The 25798-nt window shown below is 38.7% G+C and overlaps 1 protein-coding gene across 1 annotated transcript in view; it reads left to right on the top strand.

Annotated features, from left to right (window-relative positions):
- Positions 1–24998, top strand: part of ap3s2 (adaptor related protein complex 3 subunit sigma 2) — a 40255-nt gene extending 15257 nt beyond the window's left edge. The window contains exons 4-6 of the mRNA XM_066701947.1: positions 1240–1311; positions 21840–21947; positions 23659–24998. Of these exons, the coding sequence (XP_066558044.1) occupies positions 1240–1311; positions 21840–21947; positions 23659–23787 (309 nt within the window). The 3' untranslated portion in view covers positions 23788–24998. The remainder of the gene's footprint in view (positions 1–1239; positions 1312–21839; positions 21948–23658) is intronic.
- Positions 24999–25798: the final 800 nt, after the last annotated feature.

The raw sequence follows: 25798 nt of genomic DNA, 5'->3' as shown, positions 1-25798 counted from the left end.
TTAATTTAAATCCAGGATGAATATTTCAAGTTTCCGGGTATTTAAAACAAAAAAGGCAATGCATTTCGTGGAAACGGGGCATTATTACATGATCCATATTCAGCACCTTCCCACACAACGCTTCCTGCTGCACAATGCAATGATAAGTTGTCAGTGTCCCGGGACAATTTTCCTCCCGTAGCTTTTTTTTTTGCATCCTAGCAAGCAGACCTGTTTTTCAGCACTGCGCAGGCGCTCCTCTGTGCTCAGACCCACTAATTTCTCCCACAGCAACTTAATTCGGTTCACTCATCTCTCAACTTGCTGCAGTGTGTCATTTGCTGTGCTGTGCATTGCTGCAACATCCAAAAGCTCTTCAGTAACATTTAGATCTGAATTTCCCCCCCAGATAAAAATAGATAACTGGGCTGTGTCCGTTATGTCAGGCGAGTATGCAGTGAAATGACTTGCTTTTTCGGCTAGCTGGTCTTTGAGATTAGCAGCTAAATCATCTAATCTCTTGGCAACGGTATTTCGTGAGAGACTGGGATTTGCAAACAAATGCTGGACACTACATCGCTGACTTTAAGCATACAGCTCTTTAAAAAAGCACGCTCAGAGAAAGACTTGACGTTTTGGCAATTTCTTGGGGTACGATGTAACTCGCTTTAACGGCAGCATCGCTGTTTTTTTTTTCAGCCACTTTGTGCAGCTTTTACTGTCTCTCCAAACACCCATACTTCTCTTTGTGTTTAGTCTCGTAGTGCCGCCGTACATTTAATTATTTCATCACAGCTAAGATCTAATTACAAACGAGGCATACAGGTTTTAAACTGTGCTCCACAAAGAGATATTCCCACTCCCACCTTTCTTGAAACACTCTACCTTATTGATTTTTTCTTTTCTTGGACATTTTGAGTTGAGTTTATTGCAGATTACTGAAAGAACAGGAATGTGGAAAGTAACTCAGCATATGATTTGGCTGTTAAAACCCTACCTTGTGCCAATGACATTCGCAATGGCTGAAGGGAATTGTAGTTTTCACACACAATTTCCTAATTCACAAGCTGTCTAATTACATATTGGGCCTTGAGTTTGACACCCCTGGTGTAGATTAAAGGATTTATGTTTATCCTGCTTTGAGATATATGTAGGAGTTTCTAAATACAGATTTTTTTTTAAATCTAATTTAACAGAAAATTCAAGTTTTGCTTGGGGTTTTAAATACCTTTATTTTATTATCTGTATTTTTTTTTTCAGGTCTTTGTGGAAACTCTTGATAAATGCTTTGAGAATGTCTGCGAACTGGATCTAATTTTTCACATGGATAAGGTAAGTGTCTTTCAAATCTTTCTGCTCTCCTGATCTGGAATTTCTTATGCTTCTGTGTCGATCATTCTGGCTACCGAGGGAATTCACTGCGGTCATTAAACCATCCGTGTACATCCCCTCACAAGCCGTTACAGACCGGGCAATCAAAGAAATACTAAATACTACTAATACTACTACCAAAATACTACTAACACGTCAGTTTCAACACACGAGGGGACCGGTTTTTGGACAATTCCTATTCTCCCTTCTGGAATGGCTACAAATCCCTCCCCCGACCAACATTTGGCAAATCGGACCACTCTTCTGTTCTCCTTCTGCCTGCTTACAGGCAGAAACTGAAACAGGAAGCACCCGCCCTCAGAACGATCCAGTGCTGGTCAGACCAATTAGATTCTATGCTACAGACTGTTTTGATCACGTGGACTGGGAGATGTTCCGGTCCGCCTCTGGTGATAACATCGAGGTTTACGTGTTTCATCAGGAAGTGTATATATGATGTAGTGCCGACCAAAACAATACGGATCTACCCTAACCAGAAACCATGGATTAATAGCGATGTTCGTGCAGCACTTAATGTGCGGACCTCTGCTTTTAATTCTGGGAATGCGGAGGAGCATAACTGCAGAGGAGTTTTGCCCTCCCCCAAACTATCAGAGCAGCCAAACACCAGTACAGGGTCAAGATTGAAGGACAGTTCAGCACCACCGACTCTAGAAGCATGTGGCAGGGAATTAATATCATCACGGACTTCAAAGGGAAAAAAAACTCCGGCGTGAACACCACTGCCTCTCTCCCGGATGAGCTTAATACTTTTTATGCTCGTTTTGAGGGAAACAACACCGCCTTCGCAGAGAGAGCTCCTGTAGTCGAAGCTACAGAGGTTAGTCTGCTCTCCGTCTCTGTAGCAGATGTTACCCGGCCCTTCTGACGGGTGAATACCTGTAAAGCCACGGGTCCAGACAGCATTCCGGGCCGCGTCATCAGAGCATGCGCAAACCAACTGGCTGGTGTTTTTACTGACATTTTCAACCTTTCCCTCTCCTTGTCTGTGGTCCCCACATGCTTTAAAACGTCTACCATTGTGCCTGTACCGAAGCAGTCCAAAATCACTTGCTTAAATGACTGGAGTCCTGTTGCTCTGACCTCCATCATGAACAAATGCTTTGAGAGGCTAATCAGAGATTACATCTGCTCTGTGTTGCCTGCCTCACTGGACTCAATGTAGTTTGCTTACTGCAACAACCGCTCCACTGATGATGCCATTGCATCTACACTACATACTCCTCTCTCCCACCTGGAAAAAAGGAACACATATGTGAGAATGCTGTTTATAGTCTACAGCTCAGCATTCAACACCATAGTGCCCTCCAAGCTTGATGTGAAACTCCAGGCTCTGGGCTTAAACAGCTTGCTGTGCAGCTGGATCCTGGACTTCTTGTCAAGCAGACGCCAGGTGGTTAGAATTTCCACTTATTACATGGGGGGAGGGGGGTACAGTGTATTTTTATTGTATAGTCTTCTTATTTTGTGTATACTGTTGTTTATTTTTATTGTATACAGTCTACTTAAGTGTATACTGTATATTGTATATTATTAGGTGTATATTGTAAATTGTGTTTGTTTATATCAGATGTTTATTGTATTTGTTATACTGTTATGTTTCTTGGAATTTCAACCAAGACTTTCACCCACTGTTGCACTTGTGTATATGGTTGAGTGACAATAAAAGAATAAGATAAGATAAATAAGCAGAAAACAAAGTAAACAACCAGTTTTGCAGCAGGTTCACTGCATCATTTTCAGGATACGTCCATACATTTTTCCCAACTGGCAGAGAAAACTCACACTTGCAGAGTCTTGAGAAGCACTGAGAGGTGCTAAATCTTTTTAGAATGTATTTTTTTATGCAAGGTCTACGTCTTTCTGCTTATTGAGGGGCAATAATTCTCTCAGAGCCAGCGATATTACAAAACAGCCATCTTAAGGACACTAGAACTCAATCTGATTCTGCTCACTTTGGTGGAGTTTACATGTGTGTTTTAACCTTACTTGAGACAATATGCTCAAGTCAAAGATGAAATGACCCTCTCCCTCTGGGGGTTTACATGATTTTAGTTTATCGCACGTGGGACGAGCTGCTGTTTACAAATAAAGGGCAAAGGAATTAATGTGTTTTCTGTGTTTTTGCAGGAAAATGCCAGAAAGGGTGTTTTACATGTGTGAGAACAGTACTTGAGACACTGACATCATGGAGTCCGTGGTCGTCATGTGACAAATTAAACGGTGTGCAACTGTGTCTTGTGCCTTGAGTCTAGTTGTTTAATACTTTGTTTTACTGATCTTACTCGAGTTGTATTTCACGTGACTGATGGAGCTAGCAAGTAGGGATGCAGCGATTAACCGATTTCACTATTAACCACGATTTAAAATGTCACGGTTTTTTAACCTTAAAGGCTCAGCTACACCGAGTGTGTTTCTGTTCTCACTCTCAAAAAAGGGACATTATGGTACATTATTTTTCTATGGACAATGGTTGCACTGGCCCCGGACACGTCTGTATAACAGCCCCGCAGAGACAATCAGTATGAAGGCGAACACGATTTAGTTAACGTGTGCCCATTAACAAGTTAAATGAATGAATAAATAAATACAGCAGATCTGGGTTTCCCTCTAAAACATTAAGGACTGGTTTAATTAATGTGTCCATAAATGCCATGACTGAAACATGCACACTTTAAATTAACCTGCTATATTGTAGCTGCTGTTACTGTATGATTAATTGTGAAATGTTTGTGTGTATGTTGTTTAAACTGTAACTTGGCCTGGTTAACGACATCTGATAAGTAAATTAAAAATAATATAGCAAAAAGTGTCATTTGGAGTTAAACCTGTAGTAAGAGTAATAAGTTAAGGGAGTCAAGTTGTGCCACTTAAAATGCATATCTATTAGCACATATCTTGATGATGAATACAATAATAACAATAACTAATAAATAGCAAATATTTTATTGTTGCACATGAAAACGTTTTCTTACGGTAATGTAATGCTTATCTGAATATAATGTTGTCTATACACATTTAGCTCTTCCTAATATCTCTTAACAGAAATGTGTGTTTATTACACTTCAATCTTCAATCATGTAAAGCATAAGAAATAAAATAGACACAAAAGTCATTTCCACATTAGGGTCTATCGCTCATAGTGTTTTCTGTCTTTGTTTTTAAAACGAAACAAACCACCAAACCCACAATCGCTCTGCTACTCCCACAACAGGGATGGACTTGCTACAATGGCCTGGTTTTACAAAAAAGCTCTGGGACGTGTCCAAGACGGACACGTCCGGCATGGCATGGCACGGACGCTTAAAGCCAGTGGAACCGAGGTACAAGTTACACCAGTTTAAAATGCCGTGTGGCACATGCTGTGACGAGAGCGACATTTGTGTTTTGGGGGGGGCTACCTACATTAGCAAAATTAGCAAAACAATGGTAGAGGGACCAACCATTGATGCTCTGTATCCACCACAAAAATGCCTGAAGTCATCAGTGTGGTAGCATTTTGGATACTTAAAGAATGATCATGGGGTTTTTGAAGACAACGGATATCCTATTTGCAAAACTTGCAGGAAAAAAGTTGCGGCTAAAGGGTCCAACACCTCAAATTTGATGCAACATCTTCGAGATCACCATCCATCTTTACATGCCCAAGTAAAGGTAATACAAGGTAATAAAAGGGTTATAATTTAAAAATCAGCTAAAGTCATTATAAATCAACTACTCAGGTCCAAAAGACACAAATAGAAAATACTGTAATATAGGCTAGTCCACCAGTGGTACGCGGTGCTCCTTTTAGTGGTATGCAGAAGAATCTCTGAAATATTTTAAAAACTAGGAGCGCTCGAGACTGTCTGTGGTTGGCGCTCCTTAGCCTCAGACTGTGTCGAACGTTCCTATAGTTTCACGGCACTGTTTAGACGCGCGTAAAAAACATACGGTGCACGCGTGTCTACACCGTACAGGGACAAACATTTAACACGCATTTGTCGCTTGGCAGTTCTTAATTTCAGACCCTGGTTACAAATAGCCTATTAACTGTTACAAGCTAAACTGTGATGCCAAGATATTAAGCGGAGGTAGCTAAAATGATGAGTGGTTAAAAAACACTGCAATTGTGGTTCCAAATGGGAACTATTAGGAAGAGAAGTGCGGATCAGGAGGAGAATATTTCGAGCAGCCCTGTGGAAACTGAAGTGGATGAAGTGAACCGAGCACAAGTGCTAGTGGCTTCTTCAGCAGCAAGAGTGAAGTCTCCACAGCACCTGCTAGCAGCAAACGGCGCAAACCAGTAAGGAAATATGACTTGAGTTACGTAAAATTTGGATTCAGCTGGAGCGGGATGGAGGAAGCAGGGCTCCAGACTAACTTTTTTTTACTAGGAGCACTGTAGCCCCTAACTGAAAATTTTAGGGGCACAGGCAGAAAATGTAGGGGAGCACACCTTAAATCGACCTGCAATTTTCCCCATTTTAACTGTATTACTGATAAATACTTTGGTAATAAATAAAGAAACTACAATGTGCTGTTTTATTTTAGTTCACAGTCACATTTTAATTGAATGGTGCTTAACAAATGCACATTCAGAAATGTAAATATTATTACTGTCATTACAGTGCAAAAAAACACTGTAGGATCAACTTCTACACCATTATTTTTCAACAATTTAATGTGACCCTTGAATTTGATAAATATGGTAGTTCCTGCTTAGCTATGCAATAGGCCGTGTTGAATTTCACTACCATTTCAGCCTCATCAGATGACTGACGGGTAATTTGCTGCCTGTGAAATGCTACTGGAAGTGGCGATGCTGTTTCATTTGTGTATCTGTCTCGGCATATTTTATGTGTTCAGCTGCTGTTGTGCTTCATTAAGTTGTTGTGTTTAAACAGTGCGGTGCCAGTTGCCTTGGCAAACTTGGTTTTCCCCACATGTTGTGGACCACATCTAGTGCAGCAGATACAGTTCATGGTGTTTGTATCTTTGCTAAATCTAAGCCATGTAAACTCCCTCAGCCATTCCTGTAGCGCTTTTCCACCGACATAGTGCTGGTGCTCGGCCTGGGAACCAGCTGAACTTTTTGCAACGCACGGCAGTATAAATCACCACCACGACTGTCTTTGAAACCCTATTTAACCATCAAAATTAAACTAATTCAGTGACACAGCACAGATACATTGTAAAAACAAAACAAAAAACATGAGATCACATGTAGACGAGCAGAAACTAAAATAAAACTATACGAATATGCTCAGATAACGCAGACATTTATTTGTATTGATTTTTATTGATTAAGGGATTTACACCGATTCGCTATTTCAGACACTTTTACTGTATTGAATAAAATACAAGATAGAGTTAACGTGTTGCACAGGTACAGTAACAGTCCTAATTAAAGAAGACACCAGAGTAGTACACTTTGTTCTCTTTTATTTAAATCACATAAAAGCAGCAATTTGGAGACAGTTAAGTTCTCTCTTTTCTTGCTTTCAGATCAAGCTGTAAACGGTTGTTTGGATGCAGCTGTTGCCATTTACCCCATGTAACATGTTGCCATTATAAAAAAAAAGGTAAAGACTTTCCAGTGAATCAAAATATAAAACAAATACAAAGTGTAAATAGTGAAAATAAAACTAAACCGAACAATCAACCAAAACACAAGCCAGTAAATTAAAACCGTGACACTTAATTCTAAAAGAGAACAAAAAGACAGCATTAACTCAAACCATGAAACAACCAAATCTAAATTGCAACAGAAACAATTTATAAACTGCTCCACATTTTAAAATACAATCATACAGATTATAAAAGGTTTTAAAATAAAAAAAAACAAACAAAGAAAACCTACCCCAGTCATAAGCAGCATTACTTCGACTCTCTACACGCAACTTGTGCTCGTTGCTGTCGTTACTTATTCTCTGTGCTCTCTGGGTCTAGAAGAGCTCTCTTCACCCTTCTAAATTAAAATGAACTCATCAGCCCACACTATTAAAAAAGACATAAACAAGACAGCTTTAAAAGTAAAATAAACCCGTAGTTTACTCATCCCAGCTCACTACTTTGTCTCCAAACTAACACACCACAGGTTTGTTTGCATGGGGTTCCTTGCCCTTTTATGCAGGGGCTCCGACATCATTAACCTTCTCCCTACCGCACTGCTACACTCATGTCCTGCATTTTTTTTTATCATCGCCCCGATAAGTCCCCAAAAAAAAAAACTGTTCCAGGGCTGTTAGGACTTCTGCTAATACGCTTCCTAAATTAAGGTAAACCTGAGCGACATTTGCGGCCTACAGTTCCAAACTAGAGGCATCAGATTGAGCTGCATTCCCGACCTCCCCCTTAACTTGTTGGTCAATGGAACGTTGTATCATTGACTTTGGCATGTTAAAAGGATTTGAATGATTTCCTGCATTGCTTCTCTGTGAACGTCTCTGTTCCCAAGCTGGACCTTCAGTTCCAAGCAACTCCAACTCCTCTTCCTCAGTACAAGTATCTTCAGGATCCCCATCTACTCCTCCTACAAAGTCCCGTTCATACAGGCAGTTGGCCTTGAGGTGAAGTCTCATCTGGATGACTTTGGATGGTAGGCCATCCCGAAACTTGATAAAAATCACCATCATCATCATCATCATCATCACTATCCTCTGAAGAACTCAGGGATGGCATTGACCCTTCTAAACTTGGTAGTTCAGTTTCTCTCCCTTCCCAATTTTGAGCAGTCAGGCCAGCCAAGCGAAGTTCATTTCGGTGTACATTTCTAGGTGGTCTTGAGCCATCAACTAGGGCAATAGTATACACAGGCTTGCCAGGGTCTATGCGCCCAAGGACCAAGGCATTCCTTCACACACATCTTGAATTTTGTTCTGCCCTCTCAACTTTCGGTTATGCACATACACCAACTGCCCATCCAATAGTACACTGTCCTTAGATGCCTCTGGCTGGAGTTTTCTTCTCTGAGCTGTAACATATTCCAGCCATTGTCTTGCCACCCCATAAGCTGTACGCAGTGTATTTTAATGTTTCTCCACCCAGTCATTAAGGGGATCCTCTGAACACTGCATTTCCTGCCCTCCTAATAAGAGATCTATGGGGAGGGTAGGTGCTCACCCAAACAGGTGCATAACCTGTAGTTGCATTTTCCGTGGTGTTATATGCAAACAGTACCTCTGGCAGACACTCAGTCCATCGTCTCTTTCTCTCTGGTGACAGTACGCATAACAAACCATGTAACGTGCGATTAAATCTTTCACACTGCCCATTCCCTTGAGGGTGGTATGGGGCAGTCCTGCTCTTTTGGATACCATAGTGTTTACACAGAGCCCGGATTAGTTCAGCCTCAAAGTACCGACCTTGATCAGAATGAATATGTCCCGGAACTCCATACTTGAAAATCCATTCCTTGACCAACACCTGGGCCACCGTTGCTGCCTTCTGATCTTTGGTTGGGATAGCCACTGTAAATTTAGAAAAAACGTCAGTCATCTTGCTGGCTCAAGAACAGTGAAGTTCCTCCAAGGGCCTAGTTGCCTGTATACTGCCCATTAAGGTTCTAACCTTGGGTTGACCATCCTTTGCTACAGTACAGCATTCACAGGATTTACACCAATTCTCCACATCCTGGTATATTCCTGGCCAATAACAACGTCGCCTAACAAGTTTAAAGGTCCGCTCAACACCCTGGTGACCATGCCCATCATGCAGTTGTGTTAAAACTTCAGGTAAAAGGAGTTGTCTAGTCCAGCCCTCCTGAGCATCAGCAATAAGACGATAAAGTACTCCCTGCTGCTCCTCAACTTAATCCCATTGCCTCAGCAGCTCCACTGTTTCCTTCGATTCGGATCCTCTCTCTTTAGAATCTGGCCCCTTTCCCCTTTTCCAGTAGAAAAGGAACTGTCCAAGGGTGGCATCAGTTTCCTGCAACTGTTTCAGATGTTCCATAGAATATTCAGGAAACAAGGAGACGCTTTCTGCAGTCACCTCTACAAGTGGAATCTCCTGTTGCAATGTGCTATGGGCAGCTCTGGTCAGAGCCGGAGGTAAGCAAGTGCCATCAACATGGCTCTCCAGGGCTGCCTGGACATTATGCTCACCATCCAATTTTCCTGTTCTGGGTTCCATATGAATATACTGTCTGGACAAAGTGTCCGCGTTTCCATTCTTTTTTTCAAAAGCTGTTCAAAAGCAGCCACAGTCCACTGTTGGAGAAAAGGCACCATTACTTTAGGAGACTTTCGCTTCTTACCACTCCTTGTTGGCCCTTGGGCTGCTAGATTATGAAGAGGGGCTGCAATTTTTGAAAAACCCTCTACAAATCGACGATAATAGCTTGCAAATCCAAGGAAAGACCGCAGCTCCTTTGAATTAGTTGGTCTCCTCCAAGCAGATACTGCTTTGATTTTTTTCGGGGTCTGTAACTACTCCTCGGCTGGAAATCACAAGCCCCAAATATTTGACCTCCTGCTGAAAGAAGCAACATTTGCTCAGTTTAACTTTCAGACCATTGGCCTCCAAGCGAGTTAAAACCATCTGTAATTGCTGATCTATAGTGGATGAAAACACAACTACATCTAGGTAAAGTAACAGAGACTGGAAACTCTGGTCCGCAAAGATTCTCTCCATTAACCTTTGAAATGTCCTAGGTGCATTGCACAAGCCAATGGGCATGCGATTAAATTCAAATAACCCAAAGGGTGTACAAAACGCTGTCTTTGACTGGTCTTTATCAGCAACAGCCACTTGGTTATAGCCACTGGCCAAATCCAAAGTAGAAAACCAACAGGCTCCATTCAGTGCATCCTCTATACGAGGTAAGGGATATGCATCTTTCCTTGTTTTTGCATTCAATTGGCTGTAATCCACGCACATCCGCATTGAGACATCTTTCTTTCTCACAATAACAATTGGGGAGGAGTAGGGATTACAGCTCTCTTGAATTACCTGCTGATCTAACAACTGGCGAATATGCGACTTCACTTCTATATACTGACTTGGTGGCAATCTGCGATATCTCTGGCATATTGGGGCATCATCTTCTACGGGTACCTCATGCTCAATTAGGTCAGTATAACCCAGGTCACCATCGCTAGAGGCAAACACACTAAAGTGCTTCCTTAGCAGAAGCCTAACCTGGCATTCCTGGCTTGGATTTAAGCCAGGAAAACAGAGTCCTTCAAATTACTTCAACATCATATTGTCCGCATCTTGTCCAGACCCCGGCTAAACAGCCCCTTGCTCACCTTCCTGTGAGTCTGTAAAAACAACCTGGGGTGGACCCGTTCTAGAAATCACTTCAGCAGTATGTATTGTGGCCAAACGAACTCATGGTTTGAGCCAAACATCACTAGTGCCTATATTCATAACAGGAATCAACAACTGTCCCTTCTGCTCCCAGACACTAGCCACCAAAATATCCCCCGGAAGCTTCCCCTCATCACTTTCTAATGGTTCTGTTAGTACTGCATTCTACTACACATGCATTCGTCACAGCGCACACCGTTCATTATGAATATACTTTGTATGAGTGGATACATTTTCATTCATTTTGTGGCATTATATTTAGTTTTATTCTTGTTTAAAAGACAATGACTATAGGCTAGCCTATTGATTATGAATGCGGCTGTTGTGGGGGTATTTGCGGCGCAGTCGTGGGCAGATCAATAACCTGTCGGAGATCTCGGGTGATGTTAATGGTTTAATGGGAAATTGTGCTTATTGATGAAGTCTGTGATGATGGTCCCAATTCATTGTTGCATTGTCCTTGTTGCCAGACACGCAGCAATGCTCTTATATGTTGAAAGTTGCCCTGGATAAAAGCGTCTGCTAACAAATACATATACATAATACATAATACATAATAATAACAATAATAATAATAATAATGCATTGTCAGTACTCTGCTGGTGTGTATCACTTGTAAAGCGCATCACTGTAACATATCTTATGTATTTGATCTTCTCTTACTGTAAAATATGTATGGTTTGTGTAATTTGCCCTGTGCTAAGAAAATGAATGTATTCATAAAGTATTAATCATGTGCAAACCAACCCGGGACACATGACTCGTAGGGGTGCTGGATTCAGCGTAATACCGCATTTCTGCCAGTGGCGGAAGAAACTGCTGTAAGGGCCAGATAATGACCAGTTCATTAACAAACAACATTTCTTTCCAATCTATATCATCGCATTAACTCTCCATCATCATAATATCGCTGTAACACATCTTTCCTGTTACAGAAGCTGCGCTCAGTCGTCTCTCATTGCTGCCATTTGACAACTCCTAACAAGTTAGTTGACCTGGTGAGACCATATTGTTACTAAAGTGTCTCTCCTTGACAGACCGCTGTTTGCTTCTGATTTCGATAATTTTTAATCAAAACTCTCCTCACTGCTCGCGTCTCTGCTGGCATTTTAAACATGGCGGCTGAACTCCAGCAAATAACTTGTCACTCGTCTGTGGAGACCCCCGGCCCCTGACGTCATGATACCTTGGTTCCAGACCAGCAAGTTGTTGGTGCCAGAAAAGCAGCTCAGTGCGGCCGGGAGCCAGTTCTTCTGCGGTGGAAAAGAGCGGAGTGGTTCCAGATTTGGCACCGGCTCCTTGTCGGTGGAAAAGCGCTAACATTGGCCAACTCTAGCAGACTCGCTCCCTCCTCATTTTTCAACATGAAATTAAAAAAAAAAGTCAAATTTGAAGGTCACACATGGAGTCGCAGTCTGGAGCCCTGGGAAAAGCCCAGGCCGCAGTGTGTGGTATGTGGTGATGTTGTTAGCAATGAAAACATCGCATCTCAAATGGCATCTTACAACAAAACACGCAGTGCTGAAAGACAAAACAGTTGATTTTTTTCTAAGAAAACGTGACGAACTGAAGCAGTCCAAGTCTTGGATAGTCCCGATGTCTTGTAAATTCTCTCACAATTATTTAAATGACACAGGTTTTAGCTTCCCCCTGTTTACACTATCGTAAAACTATTAAAATGTTTAAAACAAGAGGCTATTTTTTTATGTGATCAATTGCATGAAGAATCGTATATTTTAATTATATGTGTAATCCCTCATTATCACTATAATTATATATTAATGCTAATCCAAGTATAGATGCTTTACCGACTGCAGAAATACAAACCTTACAACCTTACAAAACTTAGCGATTAATACAACTGATCCATTCATTACGGTGTCAAAGGTATTTTTTAAAGGAAACCCATTCACAATAAAAGTTGATGCCACGCGATGTGATTGATGTGCGATTCTTTTATTTTGCGATATTGATAAAGCTGCAGGTACAGAGAAAAAACACTGAATTTGTGGAAAAACTGTGTGAGAAAGTTATGGATCCCAGAGTATTGTAGCTGTATTTATATACACATATTAATTTTGCTTAAGAAACTGGCTGTAACTGTCATACTGTATATTTCATGCATTTTGACCTTGCATGTCTCACATTCACTTCCTAGGGCAGCTGTACCTCACGGCAATGTAGTGGAAACACTGCTAGCAAAGTTCAGGTCCACAGTTACAGCACGGCTACGTGGAGGTGCACCTGAACGTGGCTAGTGGAAACAGGGTATTATAGGCAAGCTACACGCCCGCACAGGACTGAAGCGCTGCCATTGGTCAGCGTCCCTGTTCTCTTTTCTCTGCTCTGTGCTCTCCACATGAGAGAAACACTCGTTTAAAGTACACGTATTGATGCAGACCCGGGAATCAGACGCTCCTGGAATTACGATTCTTTTGAATGTCACTCTCGCTTCATTTATTAAAAACACAAAATACAAATAATGACTATCGACTGTTTACAGGGAAGTGTAATTAGAGCAGCAGTTCCAAAGTGTGGTGCACGAGAAATTACGTGTGTGTTCCCTGTAGTGTTTACAGTGAACACTGTCCTCATATGTATTGAATGTACGCGCACACACACAGAGACCCACATACGCATGGACGTGTAGCTGTCCATAACAGTGGTGGGGTTCGAAATAATGCTGCTGGCGGATTAAGAAACTAAAACAAAATCTTCTTGTTTTAGTGTTTCGCTTTTTGCATTTGTGTTCTTCCTTTTTTTTTTTTTTTTGGTTGCAAACCTAATTCTCCTGATGTTTCAGGCCAAACGTGCACAGTCATTAAAAACGCTGCATGTCAACTCCCCCTTTGTCTCCCATTCCAATTCCAGTATATTTTGCTTCAGGTAATGTAATTTCTTAATCATTCATTCAAATAAAAAACATTTCTTGTTCTTAAATTAATACATAAATTTACTAGAAACAAATTAAGAAATTGTCCATTCTACAAGTAATTCTTAGTAATATACAATATTTGGTAGCAACTGCTGGTAATGTAAAATGTAAGTAAATCTATTAATTCAGTAAACAAAACAAATGCTTATAGAATATAATAATTTAACTTCCTTAAAAAATGTAACCACAAGTCATTTTAATTAATAGTTGATTAGAAATTACATGTTCTTGGTTTAGGCAATCCTGATAGAGCAAGTAAATCCAAGTACATTTGCAGTAATCAAACATAAATAATACAGTAATTAATTGTAATATAAATGTAAAGTAAATGTTTAAATTTTTATAAGTAAAATAAAAATACTAAGTAATACATTTTAGTTTTTATCTGAGCTCCATATCAGATCATGAAATAGCTAAGAAGTGTGTATCCATTTGTTGGTTTCCTTTTGGGATCTGAAATTGCTCCATTTTACAGGATGAACAGCATGAACAGCATGAACAGCATGAACAGTCTTTCTTATTTTTAGAGTGGGGGAGCTACAGTATTATTACTATAAGAGCTCCTGGATTTTCAAAATTAATTAAGAGCAAAGTTATTTTGTTCATTTTAAATTACTCTTCTAGATTAGGATAGGCTAAATCTTTAGAGCAGCATGGAAGAAACTTGTATTAGCTCTTACAAAAGTGTGTAGTAGGAGGATATAGAGAAGATTGAACCAAGTGAAAAAATCTTGAGGAGGCCTTCATCCAGCAGGGAATCCTTTATGAGAAATACTATTAGTCAAATATCTAAACTGATTATACCTTGAAATTTAAACAATTCTTCTAACCAATTTAATTTAATTTTAACTATTTTTGCAGATCATCTAAATTGCTGGGATTCTCTTACTTTTTTTTTAATACAATTTCTGTGATCAAATAGTCCCATATAGCTTCAGTAATAATGAGATTTTGACTTTAAGGAGGCCATCCCATGTATTAAAGTACTCCAGCTTTGTTTATTTTGAAAGTACCTTTTTATTATTAATCCAGTAATCCAGTAAGATGAAGTTTGGATCAGGCTTGCACCAATGTGGGTAGCAATTTTAAACGTTTGTAAAATATATAATATTAAAATATACATTATAATTTACCTAAACAAAATAGAAAATGCATAATTGTATTCAATTTATATCTAATAGTACATTACATTCTCCACTTGATCAGTTGCTGCCTATTCCCAATCAACATAATTAAATATCTCCCCAATCTGTTTGCAATCCCGAACATTTGACCACTTTTGAGAAAAGTGTTATAAATGAGAGTTTAAACAGAATCTAAAAATCTAACTTGCTTCTGGAGAGATTTTCTTTTAAACATTTTTCATTCATTGTTAGCGACAGGTTATCAGTAAATGATTAGCTTCTACCATATTTTTATTGCTTCCAAATGGTTATTAACGGTTTTAGTCATGAGATTGAACTTGATGGTGGAAATTGGGAAAAGCAGTTTACATTGCAGGAAGTAGTGTGCGGTCTCAGCTTGTTTTATTGCCCTGTGTGCTATGGCTAACATTCATGAAGGTGATAAGAACAGGTGTGGCTTTACAACTGACCTGCAGACATTGTTTTCACTTCTGCTTAAAGTCCTTTGTGCTGGCATCAGCTGTGGGCTAAGCTTCATGACCTTTGGAATTGTAGGAAGAGCATTTCAGCCCTTTTAACACTAGAACTCCCGGATGTCTAGATATAACTCGAACTGCCAGGAGCCCTCAGTTTGATGACTGTATTAAGTAAAAACAACTAAAATATTATAATTTAAGATCAAACAATTCCATTTAAGATGTATTGTTATCCAGCCACATCACATGAAGCATTTACACTACTAAAATAATGTAAATAAATTGCATTTGAATAGAAATGAATTTAAACACAGACATATCGCATAAAGTACAACAAAATATTAAAAATGTAATAAAACAAACTATAATATAAAATAATAATAACAAAAAAATCTATACTAGTATATCCTGATATATTCATAATTGATGTCTAACTAGCTCTGACAATGCAAAACCTAGAAATAACAATTTCCAGGGACATGTTTTTAATTTATTCATGGGTAGATCAAAGTTTTGGTCTAGGCCAGTGGTACTCAAAAGCGGCCCTGTTTGCTTTCAGAATGGCCCCCAGTTGACATAAAATAATATTAATTAATAAAAACATCTCGACTTTTGAAGGCTTATAACTGGCAGATACAATGATGGTCAATATAGAACATGTATAGGAAACCTTATGTGCTCTATCCGTGTGTGACTTGACCTCTCCTTCAAGATCAAATCAGATTTTCTCCATTTCAGTTGATGCAACCCTTCAGATCCCAGTGAATCAGACACCCCAGTGAGCGCTTCCAGTAACAGATGAGACTTTTCTGCAGGAGACGAGCTCACAGGAAGAAAAAATTCACAGACACTGAAGTCTGTTTGTTTATCTTCGTTTATTGAAAGTTTCACACAGCCTTTTATACATTTACAAGTGGTATTTCACAGGAGTTTCGGGGCCGTCCCAAACCTGGATGATAATTTCTTGGCATATGTCCTGGGGCAGTTCCGAGACACGGGAAACAATATTTCATAAAGTATTCTTTGTAATTATTCCAGAAAGGGAGGCATTGATATCAAGGATGCAGTACGCACTCTGCTGACACAAACATGTTATGGATAGTTTCAGCTCACTACTCGAAGAACTTGCCACCACAGCAGAAATTGTTTTCATCTGCCACACAGATAAGAGAAATCCTAATAAGAACAAGTTTTAACTAGTAACTTACTGGAAAGTTTCTTATATTTTCTAACAGTTATACAGTGGGCATATACAATGCATATGGGGCAATTTTACCCCAACACCGTCAAACTGAGAACTGGTTCATAACTCCTTACAGAGTGCAGTTAGGCTAATAGATATTTTGGAACACATAGGAACCCATGTATGATCTATCTCAGTGGTCTCAAAATCAATTCCTGGAAGGCCGTGTCTATGCTGGTTTTGAGTCCTCAATTACTTAATTGGTCTCATTGTTTAATTAGACAGATACATTTAAACATCTATCCAAGCCCCGGATATTTTATAAGCAACTGTACCTTGAATCAAATACACTTTTAGACCATCAATTGTAAAATACCTCACAATATATTTTTTAAAAATGTCAAATTTAAAAATTAATTGGACAAATTAAGTAACCGAGGACTTGGTTGGAACGAAAACCAGCATACACATGGCCCTCCAGGAATTGAGTTTGAGACCTCTGATTTATCTACAATGGTTTACAATTTTAGAAAAGCAAACCTTGAAGGTATGAGGTGGCACTTAGAAGAGTTAGACTGGAGCACACTGGATACAGATTCAGTTGAAAATGGATGGCTATATTTTAAGAATATGCTACTTGAGGCTCAGGAGAAATTTGTAGCAAATTGAGGACCAAAAAACATTGGCCAAAATGTTGTATAGCGCATACAAAAGGGATAGGGATTAAACAAAATTAAAATAATATGTTGAGCTGCAAAGAGATCTTAAGAAAGGGATCAGGAAAGCAAAGAAGGAAATGGAAAGAAACATAGCTCTTGGAGCTAAAACTAATGCAAAGACCTTTTTTCAATTCTACAACAGCAAGAGATGAATAAAGGAGGAAGTGAAACAGATAAAGGGCAAAAATTGAATCTTGTAAAACGAACAAGATGTGGCAAATGTTCAAAATGAGTATTTCACAGAGGTTTTTACAAAAGAAAAAACAGATAACATGCCACAGGTTAACAATCAGTCCAGTCAAACCCTAAGAGAGATCAGGATAAATGAGGAGGAGGTACTAAAGGGACTAGCAGAATTTAAATCAAACAAATCACCTGCGCCAGATGGTCTATTTCCAACAGTACTTAAAGAAATGAGCGAAATTATTTATAGGCCGCTAACTAAACTATTCCAAATGACACGTAGAACAGAGGATGTGCCAACTGACTGGAAGACAGCAAATGTCATACCAATCCACAAGAAAGGGGACAAAACTGAGCCAGGAAATTACAGACCAATCAGTCTCACCTGCATCACTTGTAAAATGTTGTAAAACATTTTTAGACAGAAAATAGAGGAGCATCTTAATGAAAACCATATTCTTGGAGATAGTCAACATGGATTTAGACGAGGCAGATCATGTCTTACTAATCTATTAGAATTTCTTGAATGTGCAACTGCAGCTGTAGATCATGTGAAAGCATATGATATGATATACTTAGATTTTCAGAAAGCTTTTGATAAGGTTCCACACCAAAGACTGAGCCTCAAATTGGAAGCTGTAGGCATTCAGGGTAATGTAAGTAGATGGATTATGAACTGGTTGATGTCTAGGAAACTGAGGGTGTCGATTAGAGGAGTCGCTTCTAACTGGAGTGAGGTTGTTAGTGGAGTTCCACAGGGATCAGTACTAGGGCCCTTGCTTTTTCTAATCTATATTAATGATCTGGACTCTGGGATAGTCAACAAAATTCTCAAATTTGCAGATGATACTAAAATAGGTGGCTCAGCAGATACAATCTTGGCATCACAGGCTATTCAAAGGGACTTAGATAATATTCAGTTGTGGGCTGACACCTGGCTGGTGCAAGGTATGACATGCAGGTAACAAAAATGTCCACTATAATTACACTATGAGAGGAATAGAACTAGATGAAGTAACGCATGAGAAAGACCTAGGAGTCTATGTGGACTCCTCACTTTCTCCATCCAAACAATGTGGGGAAGCAATAAAAAAGGCAAACAGAATGTTAGGGTATATTGTCAAAAGTGTAGAATTGAGAACAAGGGCAGTGATGTTCAGACTGTACAATGCGCTAGTTAGAGATCATCTGGATACTGTGTACAGTTCTGGGCTCCACACTTCAAGAAATATATCGCTGCTCTAGAGGCAGTTCAGAGGAGAGCAACCAGACTTATTCCAGGTCTGAAGGGAATGTCCTACTGAGAGACTGAGGGAACTGAACCTTTTCACTCTGGAACAGAGGAGACTATGTGGGGACTTGATTAAAGTCTTCAAAATCGTGAAAGGCATCAACCACATCAAACCAGAGGAGCTTTTCCAGATCAGCAGGGGACACAAGCACCCGGGGACAGAAATGGCAATTGGGCTTCAAGGCATTCAAGACAGAAAACAGAAGACACTTCTTCACACAGAGAGTTGTTAGAATCTGGAACAAACTCCCCAGCAATGTGGATGAAGCTGAAAATTTGGGAACATTTAAAACCAGACTGGATAGGATCCTTGGATCACTTTGTTATTAATGGACACCAGACGAGCATGATGGGTCGAATGGCCTCCTCTTGTTTGAAAACTTTCTTATCTTCTTATGTTCTTATCTGAAAATGCCTTGTGATGCACGTTGACCTTCCTATATATATATATACTCAGCAAAAAAAATGAATGTCCCTAATATTAGCATGCATATATATTAGGCTACAGTGAGGGAAAAAAGTATTTGATCCCCTGCTGATTTTGTACGTTTGCCCACTGACAAAGAAATGATCAGTCTATAATTTTAATGGTAGGTGTATTTTAACAATGAGAGACAGAATAACAACAAAAAAATCCAGAAAAACGCATTTCAAAAAAGTTATACATTGATTTGCATGTTAATGAGGGAAATAAGTATTTGACCCCTTCGACTTAGTACTTGGTGGGAAAACCCTTGTTGGCAATCACAGAGGTCAGACGTTTCTTGTAGTTGGCCACCAGGTTTGCACACATCTCAGGAGGGATTTTGTCCCACTCCTCTTTGCAGATCCTCTCCAAGTCATTAAGGTTTCGAGGCTGACGTTTGGCAACTCGAACCTTCAGCTCCCTCCACAGATTTTCTATGGGATTAAGGTCTGGAGACTGGCTAGGCCACTCCAGGACCTTAATGTGCTTCTTCTTGAGCCACTCCTTTGTTGCCTTGGCTGTGTGTTTTGGGTAATTGTCATGCTGGAATACCCATCCACGACCCATTTTCAATGCCCTGGCTTAGGGAAGGAGGTTCTCACTCAAGATTTGACGGTACATGGCCCCGTCCATCCTCCCTTTGATGCGGTGCAGTTGTCCTGTCCCCTTAGCAGAAAAACACCCCCAAAGCATAATGTTTCCACCTCCATGTCCTCCTCCAAACACGGCAAGTAGAGTTGATGCCAAAGAGCTTGATTTTGGTCTCATCTTACCACAACATTTTCACCCAGTTCTCCTCTGAATCATTCAGATGTTAATTGGCAAACTTCAGACGGGCCTGTACATGTGCTTTCTTGAGCAGGGGGGCCTTGCGGGCGCTGCAGGATTTCAGTCCTTCACGGCATAGTGTGTTACCAATTGTTTTCTTGGTGACTATGGTCCCAGCTGCCTTGAGATCATTAACAAGGTCCTCCCGTGTAGTTCTGGGATGATTCCTCACCGTTCTCATGATCATTGAAACTCCACGAGGTGAGATCTTGCATGGAGCCCCAGACCGAGGGAGACTGACAGTTATTTTGTGTTTCTCCCATTTGCGAATAATCGCACCAACTGTTGACACCTTCTCACCAAGCCGCTTGGCAATGGTCTTGTATCCCATTCCAGCCTTGTGTAGGTCTACAATCTTGTCCCTGACATCCTTGGACAGCTCTTTGGTCTTGGCCATGGTGGAGAGTTTGGAATCTTATTGATTAATTGCTTCTGTGGACAGGTGTCTTTTATACAGGTAACGAGCTGAGATTAGGAGCAGTCCCTTTAAGAGAGTGCTCCTAATCTCAGCTCGTTACCTGTATAAAAGAGACCTGGGAGCCAGAAATCTTGCTGATTGATAGGGGATCAAATACTTATTTCCCTCATTAACATGCAAATCAATTTATAACTTTTCTGAAATGCGTTTTTCTGGATTTTTGTTGTTGTTATTCTGTCTCTCACTGTTAAAATACACCTACCATTAAAATTATAGACTGATCATTTCTTTATAAAACATCATCGCTGCATTTGCATAAAAAATGTGCATCCCCAACAGTGCCTGCACCTTGCCCTAACCACATACCAGTCTTCACTAAGCTGGCCAGAGATCAATGATGACACTTCTATTAGATTGACACTCTATTTTATAGAAAAAACCTGAGAAGCATGGGCTAAATAAATACTTTTTATGATTTTTTGGAGCTATAAGTAAGTGTGCGGGTATTCTTTTCTTTTCCTTGATAGTTTGTACCATGTGTATCTTATATCAAATGAAAGAACAAGCTGTGGCATCTCTTATTATGAGGGCTAATCGGCTGACAGAATAGAAGCAAGAAGCAAGAACCGATGCTAATAGAACCGGATGCTAATTAGTATGCATTTTTGATATCAAAAATAAAACCAGAACCTAATTAGTATTCATTTTTGATCTCAAAAATAAAACAGAAAGCTAATTAGTATTCATTTTTGATATCAAAAATAGGAACCGGATGCTATTTAGTATGCATTTTTGATATCAAGAATACAATTTCTGATATCACAAATACCAGATCATTCTTGATATCAACAATTATGGATTAAATGTCACAATGGCTTGCCATACAATAGCACCACACTCATTCCGACCTACATAATATACAGAGGAAATCAGTTAATTGGTGTTTTCTGTGTATAATAACATAGCAATTCAAATGTTTTGGGGTAATGGAATGCAAGATGATTTGCCAAATATTCATATTGCAAATATGAACCATCTATGATTATTGCCAGATTGTTCTGAAGTTAATTTTTTGCAAAATGGAAAAAATGTCTCTGGCATTAATGTGATTCCTTGATTGGTACAATACAATTGTAAACAGGTATCTGTAAAATAACAACCTAATTTGTGGTGTTCTCCTATTAGTTATAAACCTAGTGTGGTGTATAATGCTTTATGAATATGGCTCTGTGTGTTCAAACACTCATGTTTTTTGACAAATGTTTGTCACTTGCATACTGATTGAATCAAATTGAATGTATTAATTAAATGACTAAAGCATAGTTTATTGACCCTACTCCAAGATGACCAAGGTATCTTTTTAATTATTATTCCAATAATAATAAAATATTATAAATAAATAATAACAGTAATCTTAAAACATTTCAAACATTTCATTTTACAGATCAGTTTTACATTTAGGAACTGTGATTTCTGTAGGAAATAAATCATGAGATATTCCCCAGTACCAGGAGTGAAGAAGTTATTGTGTACTGTGTGTCTATCTTTCAGGTTCACTATATCCTCCAGGAAGTGGTGATGGGGGGGATGGTGCTGGAGACCAACATGAATGAGATAGTGGCTCAGGTTGAACATCAGAATCGTCTAGAGAAGTCTGAGGTCAGCTTTTTCATCATCTATACAGAAATTGGACAGCCTTGTCTGTCAATAAATCTTAAGAAATTAGTATTACAGCTCCATTAACGTTAGTGTTATTTCTTTTAATTAAGCACTTTATTCCGCTATAAAATGTAACACAACCAGAACAAGTTATTCATAATGGGACTAAATATATTTTTATTCCACATTTATTCCATGTGTACATTTAGGAAAGCTACTGCTTCCTCTTCCTGTTACTGAAATGTACATAACAGAATTTTGAACCCTCTTAGATTATTGTAACAGTATATGATTAGTGTTGGTTTAATGTAAGTTAACTGGTTAAGTGTTTAGCTCTAACCAGCATGGATTCTGGAAAAATCTTGGTTTAGTTGTAATGTACAATTACTTAATGCAGAACACAAGACTACTTTTAATCACTGTTGCATTGCACCACAAAACCAGGATGATTACATTTTAGGTTAAGTGACTAATCCTAGATTTATGATTAAGTGACAGTTATTGCACTTTCATGTATTTAAACATTATAAAAATTTGAAATTGCACCATGTTACATGAAATACGTTACTGTAATTAGATAATATAGTGGTTACTAGTGTTATTTTAATTTTATGACCATTTTCACTACATTGAGATAATGTGGTTAGCACTTTGCTCCTCAAGTTAAGGCCTATTCTGTTTATTGTTTACAGAAGTTATTTTCATAAATATTTAATCTTAATTATAATATGTTTAGTTTTCTGTTCTGATGTGTTACGAGTTACGTTAGTAGAGTTTATACATCCTCATGAGAAATCTTTTCTCTTATAGTAACAACTATTATTTCTGAGGTGAGAGTAGATAAAATAAGCAATGAAAACCTTTGAGAAGCACTTGCTACTTAAATTAATTATTAGTAATTAGTGCTCTCTCTATCTCTCTCTCATATATATATATACACACACACACACACACACACACACAGCCATGATGTACCAGTTTAAAATCGATCGACATTTCACATTCAAACCTGGGTTAAAAACAGTGGTGCAATATTATATTTTAATCTTGGATTAAGAATACTTGGATTAATTTTAAACTATGATTAAATATAAAACCTGGATTTATGCAACCTGATTAAAGTATAATAGCCTGGATTTAATCATAGTTTAAACATGGACTAGTAAATAACACATTAAATAAATAATTATAATTTGTTATTTAATCAGAGTTATTGACTAGTTCATGCAGTTGGTGCAGTTGGTCCTAAGGTTTGGTTAGGTTTGGTTGCTCATATCTTGAAGATCCATTACCCATTATGTCCTTTTCTCAACTCATCCAGAATCAGCTAAAACAACAGCTCTTTCTGTAAAAAGAACCAGCTTCTATATTTTCTCTCCTGAATACTCCTTAAGCATACTTTCCACTTGTATTTATGCATCTTTGGATGATTGTCAATCCTAAAGATGTCCCCCTAGATTGACTTTTTCAGCTCGGGATTTTTGATAACCTCAATCAAGTCCTTATGAGATCTTCAGTCTTCTGGGCAAAAAACAGCTAGCTTCCTAAATCTGTCTGAGCAAGACTTCTTTCATACTCTGCCTCTAGAGTAGTAACTTCTTACTTGTCGACTGCTGCTGACCATAAGTATTTATAATGGTTTCAGTCTAGCCTGCCTTTCCTGGTAGAAATTACTGATTTGAGGTAGTTTTTGTCTTTCTTTGGTCCTCAGGGTGGCCTGTCTGCCGCACCAGCCCGTGCGGTGTCTGCAGTAAAGAACATGAACCTGCCAGAGATCCCCCGAAACATCAACATCGGGGACATCAACATCAAAGTGCCCAACCTCTCGCCCTTCGTCTGAATACACAGCCTGTTTGCAGTACAACTTGACAGGTCTTTAGTGTTTAATGCCAGACTGTGAATACAGTGCTACTGACGTGTATATATATATTTTTTTTTAAATCATCCTTAATGTTTTGCTCACATGGAGACTAAAGAGAGTCTCCGTTTTTGTCTCCATTGACTGAAATTTAAAGTAGACATATTGATACAGTGGAACCAAAACTTTGAGTTCCTGTCGTTATTTAGTCCGCAGTGTCTAAATAAACTCCATAAATACAGTGACGGGAAACGCAGATTTACTGCGTTGGTTTATACAGATACACCATTGACACATTAAAAAAAAAAAAGCACTTCATTCTACTTTAAATTTAAATGTAGATAGTCCTGCAGACTTAATCAGAGGACAAAGCTTTACAATGATTAATTTAAATGAGTATCCAATAATTGAAATAAGTTAACAATATAATGTAACTGAAAATTTATTAAGAAGCCATTGGGGAAATATTATTGTTCTTAATGTATATGCTACATTGCAGGTTTGTCATTATTATAATCTGCAAGTGAAAACTATATTTTAAAATATTTCCAGGATTGAAATTGGATGTGACGGGGCCCACTGTACCCTGTTCCAAGTGGCTGAGCTGTAGCTTCCTGTTCAATTCCCCATATGGAAGGAATATTATTTTTCCTCCATGTGGTTTATTGATCATGTTATTACATTTTAATGTGTCGGTGCAGACGATGTACACATGCTGCCCATTATGATCCATGTGAATTAAAGAATGTGTGCATGTGATGCTTGAAATTACACATCTCTGATAATGTAGCATGAACACCAGATGAGTGTTGAATACTTGAATACTTTATAATGTATTTACTGGCAAAGATTACAAGAAAACCTTGAATAGTTATCTTGTCTGGAAATAAGAGACTAAAACAACTACATTTTCATATTAACCATGCTTGTAAAAAGTAATTATAGGTGTTAAAGCTGGTCTTGTATTTGTTTTAACCTGATAAATGCAAAAAATAAAAGAAAATTAGATATGTTTTTATTCTTTAAAAAATGTAAATCCTAACTGCATTCCATGAAGGGAGATAAAAATGATGTAAATCTAGTGATTCCTTTTATCAGGCAATAATCTAATGTAAATTATCGGGCCTATGTGTCAGATAGACTCCTTAACAATAAAGTTGGCAGCGCTGTGCTCTGATGTAAGTACTGTATAATTGTTTGACATCTGAGTGTGTTATTACATGGAGTTGGCTTTTTCTGGGCCCCCGACCACATAAAAACAAATAAATAAATAATTCCTGGTTGGGAACGTTGCCCAATGGCTTCTTTGGTGGCCCTTCCCTCAAATAGTGTGGCTTTAACCATGTTTCCTGCAATTATTAAACTAAATTTGGTGCGGACCCATTCTGTGGAAAAAGGTCTTGTGGTGCAGGAACTCTATTTCAGCACACACACAAGACAGGAGTATTTTACATTAGAAAGTATACCAGACAGACTGTTGGAAACAGAATTAAACTGACTTCTTAAAATGTTCTTTTAATGTAAAAGCATGGATAATGAATTAAACTAATGAAAACTTTAGGCTATCCTTTGTCTTGCCACTATACGGACCTTTTTATTAATTATAGCCGCTTGAGTGGTATTGTTAATGATGTGAATTATCAAAATGGGATTTGATTCACCTTTCTTATGCTTGAAGGATTCCAGTTGCATTAATTTAATTTTTATTTTAAAGTGAGTCCTGAAAAATATTTAAAAAAAGACAAGGACTTGATTGTAAAAGGACAAGTACCACAGTTTCTGAAATTGTTGTTGTAATTGTGTTAGGACACAGGTTAAGAATATGTTTTTTTTCTGTCCAATTCTATTGTAGAATATTCTATGCTGCAGTGTACTTTTCTATGGAGAAATACTGGTCTGCTGGTATTGTATAGGAAGACTAAACCCCTTTGTACTGCTTCCCCAGTTACCTCAGGAGCCTGTCGGGTCTCAACTTGACTTTTTATCCATAAAG

This window comes from Amia ocellicauda, chromosome 4 (assembly GCF_036373705.1).
Source record: "Amia ocellicauda isolate fAmiCal2 chromosome 4, fAmiCal2.hap1, whole genome shotgun sequence".
NCBI lineage: Eukaryota > Metazoa > Chordata > Actinopteri > Amiiformes > Amiidae > Amia > Amia ocellicauda.
This window is presented reverse-complemented; position numbering and strand designations above follow the sequence as displayed.